This window comes from Varroa destructor, unplaced genomic scaffold (genome assembly GCF_002443255.2).
Source record: "Varroa destructor unplaced genomic scaffold, Vdes_3.0 BEIS01000001.1, whole genome shotgun sequence".
In the NCBI taxonomy this organism is placed as follows: Eukaryota; Metazoa; Arthropoda; class Arachnida; order Mesostigmata; family Varroidae; genus Varroa; species Varroa destructor.
Genome location: NW_019211454.1, coordinates 48,559,829 through 48,579,824, shown reverse-complemented (window position 1 = coordinate 48,579,824; position 19,996 = coordinate 48,559,829). Strand labels below are relative to the sequence as shown.

Below are 19,996 nucleotides of genomic sequence, written 5' to 3'. Positions count from 1 at the left end.
AAACTGAAGAGAAAACAAAAGTCTGCAAAAATTTACGAACATCTTTCAAGGCTTCTAATATAGTAACTGAAAAGCTAAACTAACTGGGTTCTTTGCAATCTGGAGCAAACGATCTATTGTAATAAAAATTGTTGTGTCGGCCGCCTTTCTCGTTTCTAAAAATACTTTTTAAAATACCCTAAACATTTTTTATGCTTATTTCTTCGCAAAAATTATTCTCTCTTATTGCCTTCAAACTTTTCGGAAAACGTTTGATCATTTTGGTGTCGGGGAAGGATTAGTGTCACTACGGGGAATAGTGTGAAAAAATAAACCTGAATTTGAGCTTTTACGTCGTTATAAACGATAAAATAGATCTACCTGCAGCAATCTGTTGGTGAATATAACGATACATTTTTTACGTATACTCCTCGACGTACACTACACGTTAAGTGTGAGTAAACAAACATTCGATAATATATTCACCCATTGTTAGTAATTAGGTTTGAATGAAATCGGTATAGGTTTTAGCAGCCAATAAGACTACTAGGAAAATCCCCATAAATATATAAATTTAGATCGTTACTATGGCCGAAATGTTCCCAAAGTGCTTTCTCGTTCATCTCACACAATGTTACTTTTAGAATTACGCGGTTAGTACATTCGTTTTGTAATTTGACATATTCTTGGTATTTAATACAATAAAACAAACAGTATACCACTGGGCGACTCTTCAAATGTCGTCTGTGTTGACGCTACTGTTTTTTGAAATATGGTCTCTATTATGGTTAGAGGCAAAGGGTGTTCCTAGCTTGTCTTCTGTAGGAACCACATTAATTTACCTTGGAACGCCATCTAAAAGTACATAGGAAACAACGATGCCAAAAAATTGTTGTACTAAGAAAAAGCCGATTTGCCTGCTCAGAGCTCTATTAAACAAATAACATTTACGTTACATCAAAGTATATAAATTCAGCAAACCTTTGATGCCACGCCTGAAAGAGACGATTTAAAAGCTTCTTCGCGTAGAAGGAATGACTGGCTTTGGTACTGTCAGAAATGGTCAAGTTGCATGGCAGCTTCTGGTGCCCGACCTTTGAAAGCTACAACATCTTCCTAATGATTATAATCGTGTTTACCGTTACTTTATTTTAATTAATCAATTTCTGGCGGAATAAGAAAATGTGGTGCATACGGTACCTGCCAATAATTAAAGTCATTATCTTCCGTTTATCCCCTCACCCTCCTACTGCGGACCGCCCGTCTTGTTTATTGCCTGGCACTTTCGTGATCGAGATATAACGTAGAGTACCACAATAGTGCCACGGATTCCGTCGATTTGACGGTCTAATTCTCCCTGTTTCTTTTTGGCCTGTTCCCCAATTGTGCTACACGTGTGTACTCAATTTTGTAATTATTTTTACTTAATAATTACGTTGCTTCTGCAAATCCATGCCCATAATAAGGCAGAATTAATGAAACTCAAGTCTTCGTTGAGCTACGTTTATTTTACTAAATAACTGATATTATGTAATCAAATTATGTTTGGATGCATTTGTTACCGTAGTGGTTTCAGTGTGTGAGAATACCAATAACCTATATAATCACGACGACTACTGCAGTTGACGATTTTATTGAAACTGAAAAAATTAACGAATTGTCGACTAATAGTAATAATTATACACCTTATCGCGAGAGTTTATGATTTTCTTGGCCAAGAATGCAAGCAAAATTTAGTTGGTTGTTACCGTGATATGAACGACGCTGGTGTAGTACTTTGGCTAATCAAAATAAGAATAGTCCTAATTGATGCTAATCGTTTTCCTGATGTTTGATGTATTTTAGATCGGATAGACTAAATAGACGTGACATGGCCTCCGCCGACCTCTGTTGGCAGATCATGCGTGTGCACTCTTGCCACATTGTTAAGAAGAATCAAGTTCCTAAATGGTTCTCGACAGATCCTCTCAACCCGAAGAACATCCACGTAAAGAAATTCTCCGGCATGTCACAGCAGAAAGCCCTTACTGTCAAGGCTTCGCCGAAAGGCAAGGGTGTCATTTTAGTGTCGAAAACCAAACACTTCAGGCTAAACAGTCCTTCGAAGTCGATTCAGGAAATACCCCTCACTAAGCACATGAGGAAGATCAACAAATCACTTAACAGTATGTGCAGGTTTACCAAATTAGGTGTATATGTCTAAAGTTGACATAGATAGTTTTTGTGGTGTGTGTGAGTAATACTTAGCAATCATCCAAATACATATTTTGAATGAGGTCGATTGTGAGGCAGATTTATTCGATCTTGTTACAGTTTGCCTTACTTGTCATGATTAGTAAAATAGACTCACATAGCAATAGACTGGGTTGAAGAAGGACAGGTACACTACCTGCTGCCGTTATGTCAGGCAAACGCATCATTGAATTAAATGATTGTAGTTGCTATTGTTACCGGAAAGAGAATCGAAAATAGAATCAATTTTGATCTAAGCAACAACATTAGACAGTTTTTTTCGCAGCGTAAAACACATAACAGTAGTGAAATAAAAACATTGATGATTCCAAAAGCTTCAAAGTCTATTACATTGTTTTTTTCTACATATGTAACATAGAACACACAATGAATCTACATTTCCTGCTCCAGTTAGCGCCTAGCTTTGAATGGCTACATTTCCTTTAGTAACTATAATTATGCCTCATATTTTACTTGACAATTACAGGTCTTGCAAAGTCGTACGGCCGTGCAGACCTTGCCCTGACGCTGAAACGACGCGCCACCGCTTTGATCCGCGCTCAGAGCAAGGCGAAGAGAGTCGCACCTGCTAAAAAAGACTGAGATGAAATAAAGCAGGAGTCCAAAGGCTTGTGGCTTTTGTGGACTGTATAATCATGCTCTGTTTTTATTGTGCGATAAACAAAAAACAACCAACTAGATATCATTATAGACAATATCGTCGTATCGGATGATGGAGGAAATAATGAATAAGAATATATAACTTTACGAAAGCCTTTTTTCTCCAAAAAGATCAACCGACGTTTATAACAAACTTATGCTTTGGTATGTGGCGTCTCCGATTGCCAGTTCTGAAAAAAAGCTAACGTTAGCAAGAAACTACTGGGGCTTGTTATCGATAAGAGAAAAATTAACGTGGTAGGGCATAACGTATCAAAATGACGTACCTTAAAAGTGATTGTGCAACAGTAGTATTAAATCGAGTAGTTCTACTAATGCGTTAACGTTTTACGATAATTTTAGCATGGACTCTCAAAGAAACCATGAAAGAAATTAGGGAAGAAGAATACTGGGGAACCTTAAATAGTATTACCATTAAACATAAAAGGCTTGCATGTGGTCCGTTTCTGGGAATCGGTCCTTCACAAATTGGTAGTTAATTACGAAAATTATGATAGGGCCTCGAGGTTGGCCTGGCTCTCAGCTGGGCCAGCGTTGTTGTTTCTAGATGGGATGAATTATTACTTGTGATGTGAAGTCAATTTAAGGAAAGTGTTTATATATACAATTTACCTATTCGCCCAGCCTTGTTGCCAAGATCCAGTAGATGATACCGTAATGGCCCGTTCAAGTCCTTTTATTTTGTGTGTAACGATAGGCTTCATTGAAAATATGGTAAATTAACTGATCGACCGCAGTAGACAATAAAACTAAGAAAAAAGCAGGAAGAAACACAAGCTATCATGACTGTAATTTTACGATTAAAAAAAAGAAATATTCGTCTTCGTTCTCTTTTTACCGCTGTACCAATGCGTCATGTATTTACGAGATTGAGTCGATGGCGCTTGGAGCTCGATAAGCTTGCATTGTGCTACAAAACCGACCCATCGCAGGTCAACCAAAGAACCGCAAATTAGCTACCCATCCCCGGGGCTCCGGGTGCGGTGGCAAATTTTCCACTCGACTTAACTGACGCCCAGCGCTTAAAATGGGATAAAGGGTCACATAGGCTAAAGTAGATAATTCAACGATACAACCACGCGTGTACTTTTCGGCTATAGCCGTACAATATACAGATACCGCAATGACAAATAACTTTGGTAATTGTTCATACGTAATTAATCAAATATGGAAAGCCATTTTCAACATTCACAACAAAATATATGTACGTATGTTAACACAAGGACATGTGTGCCTATGGTATTAGAGTATAGTTTGGTGCCGTATTTGTTCTCCTTGACATAATGTTTTCTCTTTTCTAAACAGCGCGAAGCTTTGGTGCTTCAACCCACTTTCTTTGTGATTGACTCGTAAACGTAGAGAGTCGCTCATTTCTTAAAGTATTCGAGTTTTCGGTTCTCGACGATTTTGAAGCATGGTTACATCATGTGTCCTTTGTGATAATTAACGTTGTCAGTGTATCATATTGTTAAGTTTAGGTGTAACCTAAAGTGAGATCTGTGATATTGCTTTTCCAAGGGACCAAAAATTTTGTTTCTTTCGTAATAAGCATACAACGAACAGTAACAGCAAAATAACCTGTTTTGTGCGTTTAACGTTTTACCAACCTGGATGTTTTTTACCTATTGGTCTGTAAAACAAACTTGCCCAATCATACACTTTTACTAGAAGTGGTGCTTTTGCCTTTTCACTTATTCCAGTAACTAAGTCCAGTTGTACGTAATGAGGATACTTGAAAAAAATGTATCTGTATATATCCTCACAACTGCCAGAGAGGTTGATTGCAACAGTTTGATAATGTCATTGAGAGATTTGTCAGAGTTTAGCAGCAAGTAAGTGTTTATAACCTCTTTTTGACCTAAATATCTCCGTTACCAGTTATAAACGAAGTTCCGTTGTAAATCTGGGCACTGAGGCATACAGTAACTACATGGTTGTTCTATAAATATTTGTGTTAATTTACGTCTTAAGTCAATCCGCATAAAAAACGTAAGGCAGATAATCGAATAAACTCGTTTGAAAGACATCAATCTCTTTAAACCACAAGTTTGATCGTCAGTAGTCTTCGTGCTGGTGTATGCAAGATTCATATGACAACTATATGTCCGTCACACTTTGTTCATGGTGCTTGCCCACAGCACTAAAAAGTTAGCTAGATCTATTATCATCACTGCCACCGTACGCTTAAATAATAAAGTTATATCAGTGCATAACGAAATTGTATTTATTACAATGTCTTTTATTCTTGTGTTAATCTGCTCGGTTATTATCGCCCTGAATATGCTTTTGGGGTTAAGAACTTGATGCATTCTATCTCGAATCTTTCAAATACGTTGAAAACACATGAGTTTAATTCGTCTTTATTAATAAGTTCTTAACGATTTACAAATGTACACGCTCAGAGTGGTACCAAATTGTATAGAGCTCGTAATGGATTGAAACCGTTTAACAAATATTCCCACGATATTGCAATACATCTTTGCTATAAATCTGTTGAAATACTACCAAAACATTCCGTACTTCGTTTTTAGCTTATTTAGTTTAGAAATGTGAGCTATATAAAATGATCTTTTCTTAGCGTCTACCAAACTTATCTTAACTCTTCGAATTATTAAATAAGTATGAGCCGTCAGTCTTCAAGGTTTTTATTTTTTTGCAATTAGCGGTTTTTAGCCTGATGCAATAAAGGAAGCTGGGCCATCCCTGTGGGCAACGATAGTTACGCGAGCCACGGAACTTTGCGGTGATACCTGCCGGTTGCGAGATGAGCTTATTCTACATGCAGAATACAAATCATAATCTAATTCTGCTTATCATATATACAGACGCATTTTTATCAGCAATCGTTTGTAACGGTAATGTCGATTTCACTAAAAGATCGTTTATTTCTTACTGAGCCTGATTCTTATTGAGCCGGCAGCATCAAGTCGTGCTGGAACCCGTTTTGGTTGTGGTCAACGAATTGTATCTAATGGAACGCGAAAAGACTCCTGTAAGTGCCACCAACGTAATGTAAAACCTACTAAAACTGGGATAAAACAAGGAAAAAGGTAGTCATAAGTCAGTCTCTGACTTCGAGCACCAGAAATCGCTAGTCTAATGTTCTGCAGCGGAACACATCCTTCTGACATAACAAGACCTTTTAATTCGGCCTACGGAATAGAAGTACCTATTCAACGCATACTTTTATAATTATTCACATTAAAATTAGATAAATGTGAGAATATATCTCAAACACATTTTTACAGCCAGATTCTTAAATATACAAACATCTTGTGCTTTGGTTGATTCGCTTGTTTTCTATGTGAATAAATCGTTTTGTTGCAAAAGCTAAGCTCCGGTTTATTTATTTCTTTGAGACTGTAAAATTGCAGGCTTAATACAGACCGCTATCAGATGACACATTGCCTTTTTACGACAAGGGATGTTAATAGATCTTGAATCTTGCATGTTACTTTTGTATTATATAGATAATAGAAATATACGATAGTATTTACATATCTGAACTGGCCTACTTAATAGATTAAATAACTGGTTAAATGGGTATTTCGTCTGCTCCGATCTATAAATGCCACTCGAACGACAGCACCTAAGCTCTCCAAACGATTTTGTAGTCATTGATCTTTTGTTCACTCTACTCCAAGTTAATCTAACCAATGTCTAAACATGCACGTAGATAATACGAGTTTATAAAGCACGTTAGTTCTATGTTTCGAGTACGTCCGGTGTGGCCGTTAGGCAATCCAATCACACGGCCGGCTCCCAGCATTCAACAACGCCTGTCTATTTCCGGGTTAAAACCTCCACTATGTGTTTCTAGGCTTAGCAGGCAAATACGTTACTCAAAAAGTTATTACAGGGACACAGCACATTACTTAATGTTCGTCTGACACGTTTTAACTTCGTATTTTTCAAACTGACTTTTTTTTTATTTAACAAAAGTTTAAATTCTATCTCGAAAAATTCTTACGAAGTTCTTATATTTTGACTATCATTTCATGCTTTAATTCTTATTCCCTGTTACTCTTATATTTTGGTTATTGATTTTAATGAGCGTTATCAGGTTTGCGCCCTTTTTTTATTACTTTTACGTTTATCACTTTGCCTTTTAAAAAATATTTTCCGGTGAGTTCAGACTCTTCCTGAAATAAGAGATAAGTAGGTTTGAAAAAAAAAAAACATTTTTGTTAGTACCCTCAAAACTTTGTAAAAAATTCATCCTACATATACATATATAATTATAAACATGCACGACAAAACACCTCTGTATCTAGTTCATATGTACCACTGTAAGGGTGTATATTTTTGTGTTTATATATCGTTACTTCTGATTTTTTAAACACAGGTGTCGAGGTAAGTGTGGCCCTGCCTGGTGTACCTTTCTCATCATTACTGGTAGAATAGAAGGCTCTATAGCTGTGGCACAGCAGCCCCGTGTATATAGCGCGTTTACTCGACAGCATGAAGTTCTCAGTGTTGTCACCTAGATGGCGCTCGCGTTACCGACGCCATCTAGCGGGTGCTCACGGAATTGGGTTTGAAGTGAGGTTTGCGCGGGTGATAAGTGACCAGTGCTTCGGTGCGTTCAGTTTGACGCGCAGCTCTAGGAAGGGAGGCTGCGTTTGGCAGTGCGCGGGCCCGCATGAGGCGTGTGTGGGGCCTGGATTGAAGAGTTAATTACTAAAAACAAAAAGAAAAACCTAATAAACCGTGGATTGGGCGCCTGTCTGTCCGGGTGGACCTTAGCGCAGTTGTGTAGCTGTTGACGAGGAGGTGGTTACAGCGGCAGGTAACTGCCCCTTTCAAGTTCTGCGATTTTGAACTTAGCAAGCGTTTGTTTGGGGAGCCTACTTCACTCGTCTTTAACGTGAAGGCGAACAGAAAAACAACGAAAAACCTTTCCATTGTGTGTTGTGTCTATATGGATCTTTGGAATTGTCATAAAGAATAATATGATTATTTTTCATCGTTGAGGCTAAATTAAATTCGGTTAACCTGAGAGTTCTGTGGAGGACAGTGTTACGTGCAGATGTTATTATTAAGAATGATATTTTTTTATAAAGGAGATGGTTATTGAATCAACTTTGTGAGTGTTTGTGGATATTTGTTAAAACCAGGTTGAAGAAAGATTGAACTATAGGAGTTAATCGACTTAAATCGAAGTAATAGCAGAAACAGAATTTAACATGCTGCTACTCTCGTCCATGCTGTCGATGGTCGTAGCAGGCGCGACCGTAAACCAGACGCGGCCACGCGACCCTTATGAAGGACTTAAATGCCATTACGCGGTACGTAATAGTTAAATCTCATTGGTTTTGTTTAAAATTACCTCACCCGAAATTTCAAAGCACTTATGCACGGATTTATAGATGACCTTTTATGTCTCGCTAACGGCCGGAATATCTACCAACAACTGTTCCTCTGTGGTAAATAATGTATGTCATATCTTGTCAAAGCAGTAATATCAGTAGACTAGCAGTTTGGCTAACGGCAGTACCGAATGTAAAGCTATTAAACGTAATTTTGCGTCCGCAGTTTTATCAAAAAATCTTTCCATTTTCATTTTTTCATAAGGGACCAAGAGTTTACCCGTATCTAAAATGCAACAACAACTTTTGTTGGCGATCCTTTAAGAACTTAAAATTTAACCGGGTCGTTGCGGGTTTAATACCTAATATTTCTAATATGTTTGCCTTTTCGAGGGCGGATTTAGGCAAGATGTGAACGCTGTGCATAGAATTCAAAAGCTTTAAAAAAAAGAACTATCCTATTCTTCCTATCCTAAAGATAGGAGGAATATTTGAAAATGTAACAAAGAAAACGTTTAGTTAGTGTTGTAATTAACACGTTAGTCGATGCGATCTATCTGAAACATTCGAACTTCGAGGAAGGCATTTTTATATATATTTTTATAAAAAAAATCCAGGTAATTTTTTTGTAACCCATTATTTTTTTCCAGAAAAACCAAAAAAAATGATGTCGTCATTACTTATTAGAACTATATTAAAATCTATATCCGCTTCCCCAGGCAGTGTGACAATATAATTCACTCGAGGCGAGAAAAAAAAGTGAAAAAGGCGAAATCACTATGTTTTTTTCTAATGAAAAATTTTGATAAGCATTAACATTTTTTTTTATAACATACAAATCTTTCGAATGCTTTCGAATTAAGCTTGCCATGATATTAATATCAGTATTAACAACAGATCAGGAAATAATTTCATACTCAGTTCCAGAGTTGTGCTATAGGCGTATGAAATTATTTTCTGTCAGATGGCTTTTATCAGTTCCTGGACAATTAATTCGTTAACGTTTTTCGCTTCATCGGTATAGCACTGGTGAAAAGTTAGTACAATGGCAAATTTAAAACATGTATAAAAAAATCTGTTTACATATTTAGCCGCTGATGTTAACATACGTTATGGCGAGTTCAACACGCTGCCATCAGACTATGTGCGGTGAAGCAAAATAAACTATGCGTCAATTAATTACTTAGCTGCGTATAATTGAATTAAAAAAAAATATTGAACATAATGTTTGTATGACCATCCAAATAAAAAGGGTGCAGAAGATTCTGAAGAAGAATTTTGATTATCGCAATTGTGGATAGAACCCATCATTATTTAACCTGTGGGGTTATGTCTGTCCTAAAGTCATTTTGCTTTTTCTTAGATGTTCACTCATTTGGTTTAACACAAAAAAGTATGTCATTCTCGTATTAACAAAATCCGTGCCAGGATTTCTGCTGCAATCATTAGAGTTCATATGAATGCAATCCAACAAGATCTGAAACTAACATTTATTAAAATCTCAAAAGTGTATTATAATGCTTGATTCGTTTGTAGAAAGTACTAATAGCTGCGATGAGAGTATTATGACTAAAATACTATATATGACTTGGATACTCTGACCTTGTAGGTGTCGAAATGCGTTAACAGTAAGTGAGCACCAGTCGTCTTGTTTTACATTCGTTTAGTTGTTCGGTTAGGCAAAGCTTAAAGAAGACTATTGGTGCGCTTGTGAGCGGGTAAATACAACTTGTTCGCAAAAAACTTTAAGATCAGAATTGAGGAGAACCGTTGCCACTGGATTTGCCCACGTCTGATTGATTATACAGCATAAGTTAAAGTTTTTCGAGGTTTGGGTGTAAAAGTTACGAGCTGTTTAACAAGCGGTTCTAAGTTCTTGTTGCTAAGTTCTAAAATTTATTGAGTCCATTCACGACTATGTGTCTGGCGAGCTTATTGATGTTAGGCAGGTATAGACAAGTCTATACAGAACGGAGCTGTTAAAACATTCGAGTATCTTTTAGGAGCTCTGTGGCCATCAGATGTCAAGTTACTCGAATATCTTAGTCTTATGGTTAATCTATAAATATGTGAATTCAATGTTACAAAAAAAATCATGGATAAATTTCACCTTTCAACCTGTTTGCTATCTACTTTTCATTCATCCAAATTCATGTAAATGTGCCACCGCTAACTAAACTGCCAATAACAACATTGTTAGACATTCTCAGCAAGACCAGACTATATCTCTCGAAAAACTATTCAACCGTTGACGCTGATAAAATGATTGCCTTATAGATAGAGAAACATGTGTTCGGTCATTTGAAAAATTCAAGTCATCGCTAGGCTACGCGCGGTTTATTTATATTGCCAGGTACTCATACATCAGTAAAAATCATGAGACATCATTGCAGAAAATTGGTCTCCTCAGCCTAATACGTCTGTATCATATACACAATATTTCCTCCTTGATTGCACTTCGTGCATCTCACGACCTGTTAACAAACGCATTGTATAAAAAATTATACAACGTCGAAATCCTCCTTAGCTTACCAATCAGTGCTACCTTTTATTGCGCATCATCAGGCCTATATGCGGTATTGTTTAAAAGTTAGTATGCAATGTTCCTCCATCGACAGTAGAACATGTCCGATATCTTTTTGGTTTGTGTAGATATTGTTTGCATTTGCTAATTGTCACAGCAGTAGCCACCGGCTGTCTACCGTACGATATCGATATTTCGATATCCAGCAAACCAGTAATAGTTGCACTTTCATGCAACCTCTTGCCCCAGTTGTGAAAAACAGTTATGAGGAGCTAATTTACGATACTATACAACCAATATGATTTTGCATAACCGTTTGTGCACAATTAATCAGCAAATCATAATTTATGTATGTGCGTTAATGTATATACTTCGTGATGTGTTTAATAAAAACGTCTCTCTGTGTCACAATATTACCAAGATAATTTAACACTTGACAATGATAAAATGACTGCCTCATAGACAAAGACACATGTATTCTGTCATTTGGAGAATTCGCGTCATCTCTTGGCCACATGTAGAGATTAGTAAGCTCCAAAAGTTCTTTAAGCAAACAGCGATAGCTAGACCAGGCAACTCTATCAAAGTAAGTGTGTGCAGACTAAAAGGCAATACAGTGTTGAGTTACTTAGTCCAATTGATTGATAATATGCAAAGTGAAATAACGAGTAATAATAATAATAACTTTCAAGTTACCCTCCATCAGAAAGTCTATGATTAACATATAATGCAAATAGGTTTAGTAGTACGCGAAACCTGCATACTTCAATTTAGTTAAGCACAGAATGTGCATGTAGACTTAATATTCAAAGTGAATAATTTCGTTAACAATTCAATCTAGCTAAAACTTAATAAGCATGGTCTGGAACAAATCTATTTTGCAGGTCTAATCAATCACGGAACAATATAATGATCTGGTAAAGGCTATAAATCACCCGTTTGAAAACAATTTTTTGAAATCGTAACGTGTCTACTAAGCCGTCAGAGCCATTTGTTAATATAAAAAAACTGGAGATCGCTCCTAACTAACTTGCCACTTCGATATGATGGCACGTATCTTTGGAGGCTCAAAAGTTCAATGAAAAAGATTTTAAGATGGTTTTAGATTATTCTGTGTTTACCTATCCGTATTTCTTTACCCGGCGTGAACCCACGTTATCTGACAATTAGAATAGTACAAAAATATCTAGTGGAGGCTATCGAAGTTCTGAAAAAATAAACGGAAAAAATATCTGTGAACCATTCATCTTTGTCGAATTTAATCTCTTCCAAAAAACCGTTTAGTAATGCGTTTCTATTGCCGCCTGACTAATTACCCAAAAACAGATTATTTGTCTTTGAAACTATTGACTTCGAAATTCTGTGACCTTCCAACGTGAATACATTCCAGTGAAAGTCGACGATGAGTGACTTTATAAATTTGCTTATAAACCATATCTGTCTCTCTCGCTCTGTAATTGCCACAAGGGGGTCCATAATCTCGAAAAAATGATAAAATCATTTTGGGCTAGGTAAGGCCAGCCAGTGGAGGCACCGCTGACTACCCTAATAATTACACAAGTAGACAAACGAGATACTACGCCAGTGATTGCGAACGTTACAAACGGATTATTGTCGTTTAGCGCGTTGCGGTGGTTCAGTGGAACAAAGCGTTGCAGGTATGTGGTTAGGATACGCGGCCATTTGGGCCTAATAAACGAAATTTGATTACTGCAAATTCCCTTTATTAGGCAAAAAATACATATGCTTTTTGTTTAAGTCCAGCCGCTGTAGCTGTCCAGTCGAACGTGGTAACGGTTGTTTTCGGCACTCTCGTCCATGGCATTCAAAATGAAACATATTGGTACCACGAGACTCAAGAAAACGGTGTTAAGGTCGTTAGCGGGCTTACCGTAGCTTTTCTATTCATCTAGGTGAAGATGTTAATGATTTTTTGATGGCTCATCATAACAGGTATATAGGCAGTCTTACATTCTTCACCAAAAATCATCATACATTTGTTATGTTCCTATAGGAGATCTGTCCGATTTACTTGTTTGCTATTGGAATGAATCATCTTTAGTTATTATAACATGATAACATCTGATTCGGTATATTACAGTAATACCGTTCGAGGTGAGATAATTGTTACATACGCAGCTCAGACGCAGGTTAGTTACCCGTTTAGCAAATTCTCATATCGCCTACCGGGCTGGCCCCGGTCATTTTGACAAGTAGTAGTGAAATGGATGCAGAAATAGATACTTCTTATTATTAGGTATTACGAACCGTAGAAACCGCTAGGGATCTCGTTAACCTAGACAAAAAGCGACCTATCACGACGGCATGCACAGGTCCATTAGATCACCTAATCCTTGGAAGGGCAGACGATGAAATTATAGACTTCTGGAATTCTGTTCTTACAGTTATTATGATATAATAATGTAATATCTTATACATCATTAAATACTATTAGCCTAACCTAACCTATAAGTAGGATAGGGTGTTTTGTCAAACAACAAAGAAAGGGCCACGTATGAACGTCTCCCTAACGAAACCGTATTATTGCTAACCTACTGCGCTAACGACAATATTGTATTTGGCGAAAATGATTCTATCTTCTACGTAAATATTACGTACGTAAACAATGTCCTGTTGGCATCTTTTTGTTTAGATGGTGACAATTTGTCTTGCGTCCGTAATCCAAAAAATAAGTACGTTTGGTGGGGGTTTGAAAACAAAAATTTCGACGCATTTTTACCACTATTCACCTAGGTTAACAGGCTACCGAAACAACTTGGAATGGTTATAGCGTGTATGGTGAGAGTTTCTAGCTCAGGTAGTACTTCTCAAATATGGCTTTTCATGTTCAAAAATAGCATCTTCGAGCTAAAACACATGCTCCAATCGACCTTTCGAATTTGTCAAGCCGCCAGTTCAAAAACGAAAGGACTGTTGGATAAACCTGAATTTATTTTTATGTCTGGTACTGACCTTAAGCCTAATTTTAGACTTTAGGGTCTCAGCATGAAATGTCGTCGCTCAGTTTCAAACCTAGAACACTACGTGTTTTTAAGTTGAGTTAATAGACATGTCACCATTGCGTTATTACAGAGATAACATTTCTAAGTTATAGAGCCTTCACCTTATTCGGAGCAAATATTATAGGTTGCTTTCGCAGCTTCTTGGCATTGTATAATGTGTTAAATAGCAGCTTGCGCTTTGCCCTACATACTCATGTTTAGAGTCCGAATACAGTGTAAAGTCCGCTGACTTGAATAGCAAGGAAAGAGCTTTGCAGCATCATGGCCGCTGCAAACAAAACAATTAAAAAAGAGAAGCGATAAGCTAGTTCGTATGATACGTAAACTCTATACGAAAACATTCACTCGATTGGCAACAAACAGAATGACCAATTAGCATCCTCTTTTCTCGTAAGTCGAATATTTTTAATAGGTACCGGCTAGAGACACAGAGGGAAGCTTCAAGCGGACTGTCAAGCAGAGTCAGTAGTAAACAAACAATAGATTATTATAATTAGCAATTATCCATAATCGAGGTTATTGAATGCCCTCTAATATATTTGTATATATTCAGTATTATATGTTAATATCTATAAAAAGTACAAAGCTTTAATATTTTTCTTAATACTATAAGAATAACAATAAGAAAAACTGGTCTACATCTGTTGCTTGCTGCCAACAGAACTGCCTCAATAGGGGCATTAGATGATTTTTGTCAAGTGTTTTCGAAAGCATAAATACGTGTGGTGGTGATGATAATGACATGATAGTTGAAAATGGACATTTGTTTTCTTTCTCCTGCTATTGTCGTAATACTAGCAGTAGCGCTGTTATTACGGCTGCTTAGCGAAAAGCACAGTCTTGGGAAAACTATCGCTAACCAGCTGTTTACCAACAGGGGTAAAGAAGTTGCATTGGCAACTGTTTGACGAAAACGTTAGTAAGAACGTTTTAGTTGAAAAATTATCTCGTTTCATTGGCTGTATCGCTGAAAATGTGCTGCTGATTCTTTTTATCGAGAAGGGCGGTACTGATAGAAGCTCCATGACATGATGTCGATCCTCTCCGTTGTCTCAGTGTTGTAGTAGAACACTGTGACATACAGACCGAATCTGTTTAGCATGATCCAGGATATTATAATTATTATTAATGTATGTACCGCAACGATCTATTTTTCGCGATCGAATAGATGTATCAACAACAAATTAATCTCTAAATGAGGTGACGACTGCCGACCAAAAATTGATAGGCTTTTGACTAGATTGATGATAATGGTTAGTTTATTTATTATAGATCCTAAAATAGGCCTCAGATTATGAAATGTAATTAACGATAACGCCAGGGACATTTTAGATTTACTAATGGTGTAGAATTAAAGAAAAGCTTTCAATGTTTTTATGGCAGAAGCAACAACTTGCACTTAGATACGTATCAAGTAATGTGTCAGAACGCGGTATCCACCGAAAGCCAAAAATAGGCTCGTCTTAGGCATTTATCGACCCAAATGTGTAACAACTGGCATTTGAACTCTTTTAGTATAGACACAGGTCTATGCCCTGCTGGTTAAGCCAGTCTGGACCTGCTTCGTTAATGTTAGAGGTTATCACAGAAAGGCCGCCAGCGGACCTGGGCCTAATTGCCTGCTGGACTTAACAGACCTAAATTATATCGTAGCTTAACCCGCGCAGCCAGAATCGGCGACAGCTAAGCCAACACTTTCTTCGCGCAATCGTCATGTCGGTGCCAATTTAGCGCGTACAAAACAATATGCTCAACACTGAGAGAGATGACTATTCGGCTATAACGCAGAAGATCTCCGTTGATTCATTGTCAGCATACAATTGCTCCATGACTGACTGTGAATTGTGCCAGGTATTTTCTACATTAATAAATGTATGATCTGGCTAATTGGGCATATATTGTCGTATTTGAGCGGACAACAGCTGGCGGCGTACTGAACGTCTAACCAGTTTAACTCAACTGAACGAAGGGGCAATTTACTATTCTAGAAACGTTTGACTGCCCACAAACAGAGCCAGATACTCTTAAATGTATAAGGTATAACATGAAGAGGGAGGTTTGTAACCAACGGTTTTGCCAAGTGAAGACCATATTTTTCGTCTGCTTGCTATCAATCAATTTCATTTTGTTTGTGTTTTTTATTAGTTCTTGTTAGCAATGTGAAGACAAGTCGAGTCTTTCTAAGTAATTCCTTTAGGGCAATAGAAAGCCGGGGACGGGCGCACACACACACTTTAATGGTGTGAAATAGTCGTTATCAAAACGTTAATGTTACGCAGGCCCTTTTGTTGCGTCTTTGTTTCAAAATTGTGTCAGCGGTTAATGTCAATTGTAAAGAACGCTAAGAACGGGCTCGGTTCGGTCGACACTATACTATAATGTTGAGCTAACGATAACTCTTTAGTGCGATAGAGCATATTCTTCAAACTCTTCTCGGTCGCTTATGAGGTCGATGAGCAAGCGCATAATGACCTCTAACTAGACGCTTTTTAGTCCATCCTAGCTGTAATAAATCTGTGAAACCTGTTGAGTCGTTTTCACGTTAAGGCTGCCCTCGAACCCAATTGATAATGCAATTAATTTCGTGACTCTGAACGTTTAAATGGCTTTGTATTATTTATGTTCTTTTGCTGTTGCCACTGATTTCTTCATAAACGCACTGTTCGTACGCCCTGCACGTAGGATCTGTGCATCGTTCGAAGATCAATACAGTTAGCGATACGAATTTGTGTTGATGGGCAGCAAATGCTTATGCTGTTCGAACGAAGCACGAAAATATTATGGCAGCTTATATACGAGACAGATGCCGAGCCCGATTGCATTTCTTCTCATAAGCTTGCTGCGAGACCTCGCCATTATACGACTTAATTGATAGTTGTCCATTCGCGTAATGTTAATAGAAAATTGTATAAGTTTTTGTGGATCGCTCTTCAACTTCGACGACGGTCCATTTGATTGCTATAGGGGATACAGCTTACCGCTAACAGCGTCTTCCCATATCGCAACGGGTTCCATAGCAAACACCAGTGAACGATACTTAATTATTAATATGGACGACACACCCTGAATATTTTCTTTAGATTAAAGATCAAAGCAAGGCGCTCTGTTTTTATCTAGGTATCATTTCGCCGTAAACAAGGTGCCATACTATTACGGCCATGTACTAACTTTGACAGTTGTTGTATTGTTTGTTAGGTAAAGTCTTTCGAAAGACGGCAAGTATTTCTATTGCATTGTTTATTCGATGCTGGCGAATTCAATCGTTTTTGCTAATTTATATGTTCCGCGATTGACCGCCTGTGTGGCATTTCTTTCAGTCCTGAGTGAACACGTTGACGCCTCGTTATTTTTTACAAAAACCGAATTTTTAGTGAGTCGCTTCTCACGTCAGGTTGCAAAATGTTTTTCGCGGCAAAATGTTTTGCGTTTTGTTAAAAGAAAAAAACAAGAAGAACGTAATTGCTACAACTTTTCGACTTCGATGAACGTGTGATTAGATCATATCGATAGAAAGGTGGCGCTGGACGTCAACACCAGTGTCTGATTGTGCTGATCGCCGAATCTCCCATCGTATCAAACAATACGTTCGACTTGATGCTTTTACAGCAAAATTTGGTGAAACTCTTGTGATGTACATGTAGGAATAATTCGTAGGAATATTTTTGAGCTGCTGAAATCTCTTCCTCAAAAGGGAACGTGAAGTAATCTCAAAGCGCAATAGAAACCTTTCAATAAATTAAATTTGACGGTGCAGAAAAATTGCCTCGCTTACAAGTTCGGAGAAGTTTTACGTATGCTTCTATCAAAGCACAAATCTTTACAGGAACAGCTCTAACTTGAGGGAACTTTGAGTAAATATACTTCTAGCTAAGCACATCTTGTGTTTTGTTCGTCTTCGAATGAGAAGCAGGGATACCAAACGAGACAGAAAGCACACTTAGCAGATCGATGTTCGGTTTCTGTCGTTGCTTTTGACCGTCGTGGTCGGAAGCGGTTCCTGTGAAGGTCAACTTATACCAATTCTCTTTAACTAGTTGCTAAACTTCTGTATGATTATTATTATTATCATTACACCATCGTAAGGTAGCTCGTTGTTTCTGGCACATTATCTTGATATTATTTTAAAAGGAAAAAGGCGTTGGTCAGAAGAAGCCCACTTGCGCTCCTGTTACAATTCCATAGACAGCAGAATTTTCGTAGCGCCTCTCGCTTCTTGACCTTGCGTAATGTGGGTCAGTGGTCTCTGTGGGACGTGTCATAGTAATAGCAGTATCAGATTTACTACGGAAATTGTGACTTTCAAAGAGATTTTAATACAAACATCATTGTTTACATGATGTTAGTATTACTTTCAAGATATATTCAAAGAATCAAGTAACTGTGATAAAGGAGTCTTGTAATCTGTCGCGACTTCGTTCAAGACGAGCTATTTGTTCGACCATTTGTCGAAACTATTGAAAAAAGTCAGATAATATAGAACCGCTAGAAGGATACTGTGTAACTCACCTGAAACAACGTTAGCAGCCGTACCTGCGTATTTCAATAATATAATACGTTAACACAGTTGATATATAGGCGTTATCTAATCTAGAAATTCTCCCCGTCACATTACTAAAAAAAAAGTTAACGTGCGTTTTAAAGGCTCAGGGTTATGTAAGTATATTTAGTTATTTGCCTAACCCTCTCGAAACGGCCTACGATTTGCGCGCGCATCTTTTGGAGAACTACATATAAACCCATATATTCGCTTTTTTCTGTCTGTAAGAGTATTTCTTGTACTCGAGTTGTGTACTATCATCGCAATTTGGCAATATGGCGCATTTTCAGTTCGGAGAACGGTGAATCTATAGAAAACGGTTTCTTGCATGCATTGAAGATTATCGTACACTCAGATTGAGCCTAATGCTGTCTATAGGCAAATGCACGCAATCATTAACTGTAAAGGCTAATATGTACATCGTATGTACATACACAATGCGTCTTCAGGATAATTTCTATAGAAACGTTAAGTTATCAACATCGTCCCGTGGAATCTGCACATTTCAGTGCACATTAGGTGGCCATTTTAAGCGGAAGGGATTGTGGTTAATTGGCTATTCGGTGACTCAACCATTAATCTGATGCATTTTCCGATGTATGCATGTCCGCCCCATTCATCCAAATGAAACATTAGCTGGACTTTCTTTCTTCTGCAAGTTACCTAGTGCTCAGCTCGATGTTACACTATTCTGTAAATCCTATCGCAAATATACCCGCATAAATATGTATGTTCACATAAATATGTAGGTGGAAAAGGAGCATAGATCCCGCGAACTCCCTTTTACTTCTCATACTCCGTTGCTTATTAATTAATTACTTTTCCTATAGCATCCTCTTGCAGTCATGCTATGCAGTATTCAAACAGGTCCACTCATTACTTCTCGATTTCTTAAACATATAATTGTCACTACTGATGTTGTTGCGCCGCTGTTGGCGCTGTCGGTATCATCTACGTTACTGGTTTGCTGTAACGCGCTTCGTCAGGATTTGCAAAAGCAACCCGGTACGTCTTTGCCGCCGTGATCCAGTGTGGATAACTCTGTTCGTTCTCTTTTGCCGCACTGGTCACGCCGGTACCCTTCAGATTTCGCTGGCTCGTCGCTTGTCGCATCTGTATTATCCTTCTTGTTTCCTTTCTCTCTCTCTCTCTCTCTCTCTCTCTCTCTCTCTCTCTCTCCCTCTGTCGGGCGCGCGCGCGCGCCTTTCCCCCTGCAGCTTCTCCGTTTTCGTCCGCAGCCCTTCGTTTCCCATTCCCCTGTTTCTGCGACACTTCGTCGCTCTTCATGGATTCCCTTCTTTTCTAGTTAAAAGTTCATTGACCTCGTCGTTACACCTATGGCTGCCGTTGTTGCCACTAATGATGGCGGTGGCAGCAGCTGTGTGAGCCAGCGGCATCGTAGCGGGCCTATGGCAGTCAGTCGAAGACGCTAGAAATTGCCTCATCTTTTCTTTACCTCCTTCGGCTTTCTGGGTTTCTGGCCGGCTTGGTGGTATTCATTCCTCTGGATTTTCTGAATGCCTCTGGGGTTTTCTCTGGCTTTCTATCTTTTCGCGCTCCTTTCTTTCGGGTCCTCATTCTCAGGTCCTACCGACGCCGTTTGAGGTCTGCGCAGCTCTGCTTACAGTTTTTGTTCCATTGCCATAATCGATGCACGCAGCACCGATCACGACTACGTCGCTATATAAGTGTTTGGTATACACCGACGCTT

General features: G+C 38.1%; 2 protein-coding genes across 3 annotated transcripts in view; both read left to right on the top strand.

The window, feature by feature from the left end:
• Positions 1-1,233: 1,233 nt before the first annotated feature.
• On the top strand, positions 1,234-2,865 carry RpL28 (ribosomal protein L28). 2 transcript variants are annotated; one of them, XM_022817754.2, is made up of 3 exons: positions 1,234-1,373; positions 1,825-2,144; positions 2,699-2,865. In XM_022817754.2, the coding sequence occupies exons 2-3, from the start codon at positions 1,850-1,852 to the stop codon at positions 2,812-2,814; spliced, it is 411 nt and encodes a 136-aa protein (XP_022673489.1). In that variant the 5' UTR covers positions 1,234-1,373; positions 1,825-1,849; the 3' UTR covers positions 2,815-2,865. The 2 variants fall into 2 exon arrangements, with proteins under 2 accessions (XP_022673489.1, XP_086833506.1); XM_086977380.1 differs by having other exon boundaries at positions 1,371-1,389.
• A 5,213-nt stretch (positions 2,866-8,078) lies between these two features.
• Positions 8,079-19,996, top strand: part of LOC111246225 (lysosomal alpha-mannosidase-like) — an 89,709-nt gene continuing 77,791 nt past the window's right edge. Inside the window, exons 1-4 of the mRNA XM_086977797.1 lie at positions 8,079-8,180; positions 9,811-9,829; positions 12,242-12,383; positions 12,827-12,875. Coding sequence (XP_086833923.1) covers positions 8,079-8,180; positions 9,811-9,829; positions 12,242-12,383; positions 12,827-12,875 — 312 coding nt within the window. The remainder of the gene's footprint in view (positions 8,181-9,810; positions 9,830-12,241; positions 12,384-12,826; positions 12,876-19,996) is intronic.

Bases quoted from the DNA above. Each gene is read 5' to 3' on its own strand.
- RpL28 (XM_022817754.2), top strand. From the start codon at position 1,850: ATGGCCTCCGCCGACCTCTGTTGGCAGATCATGCGTGTGCACTCTTGC. The intron at 2,145-2,698 runs GTATGTGCAGGT...TGACAATTACAG, and splicing joins GATCAACAAATCACTTAACA to GTCTTGCAAAGTCGTACGGC.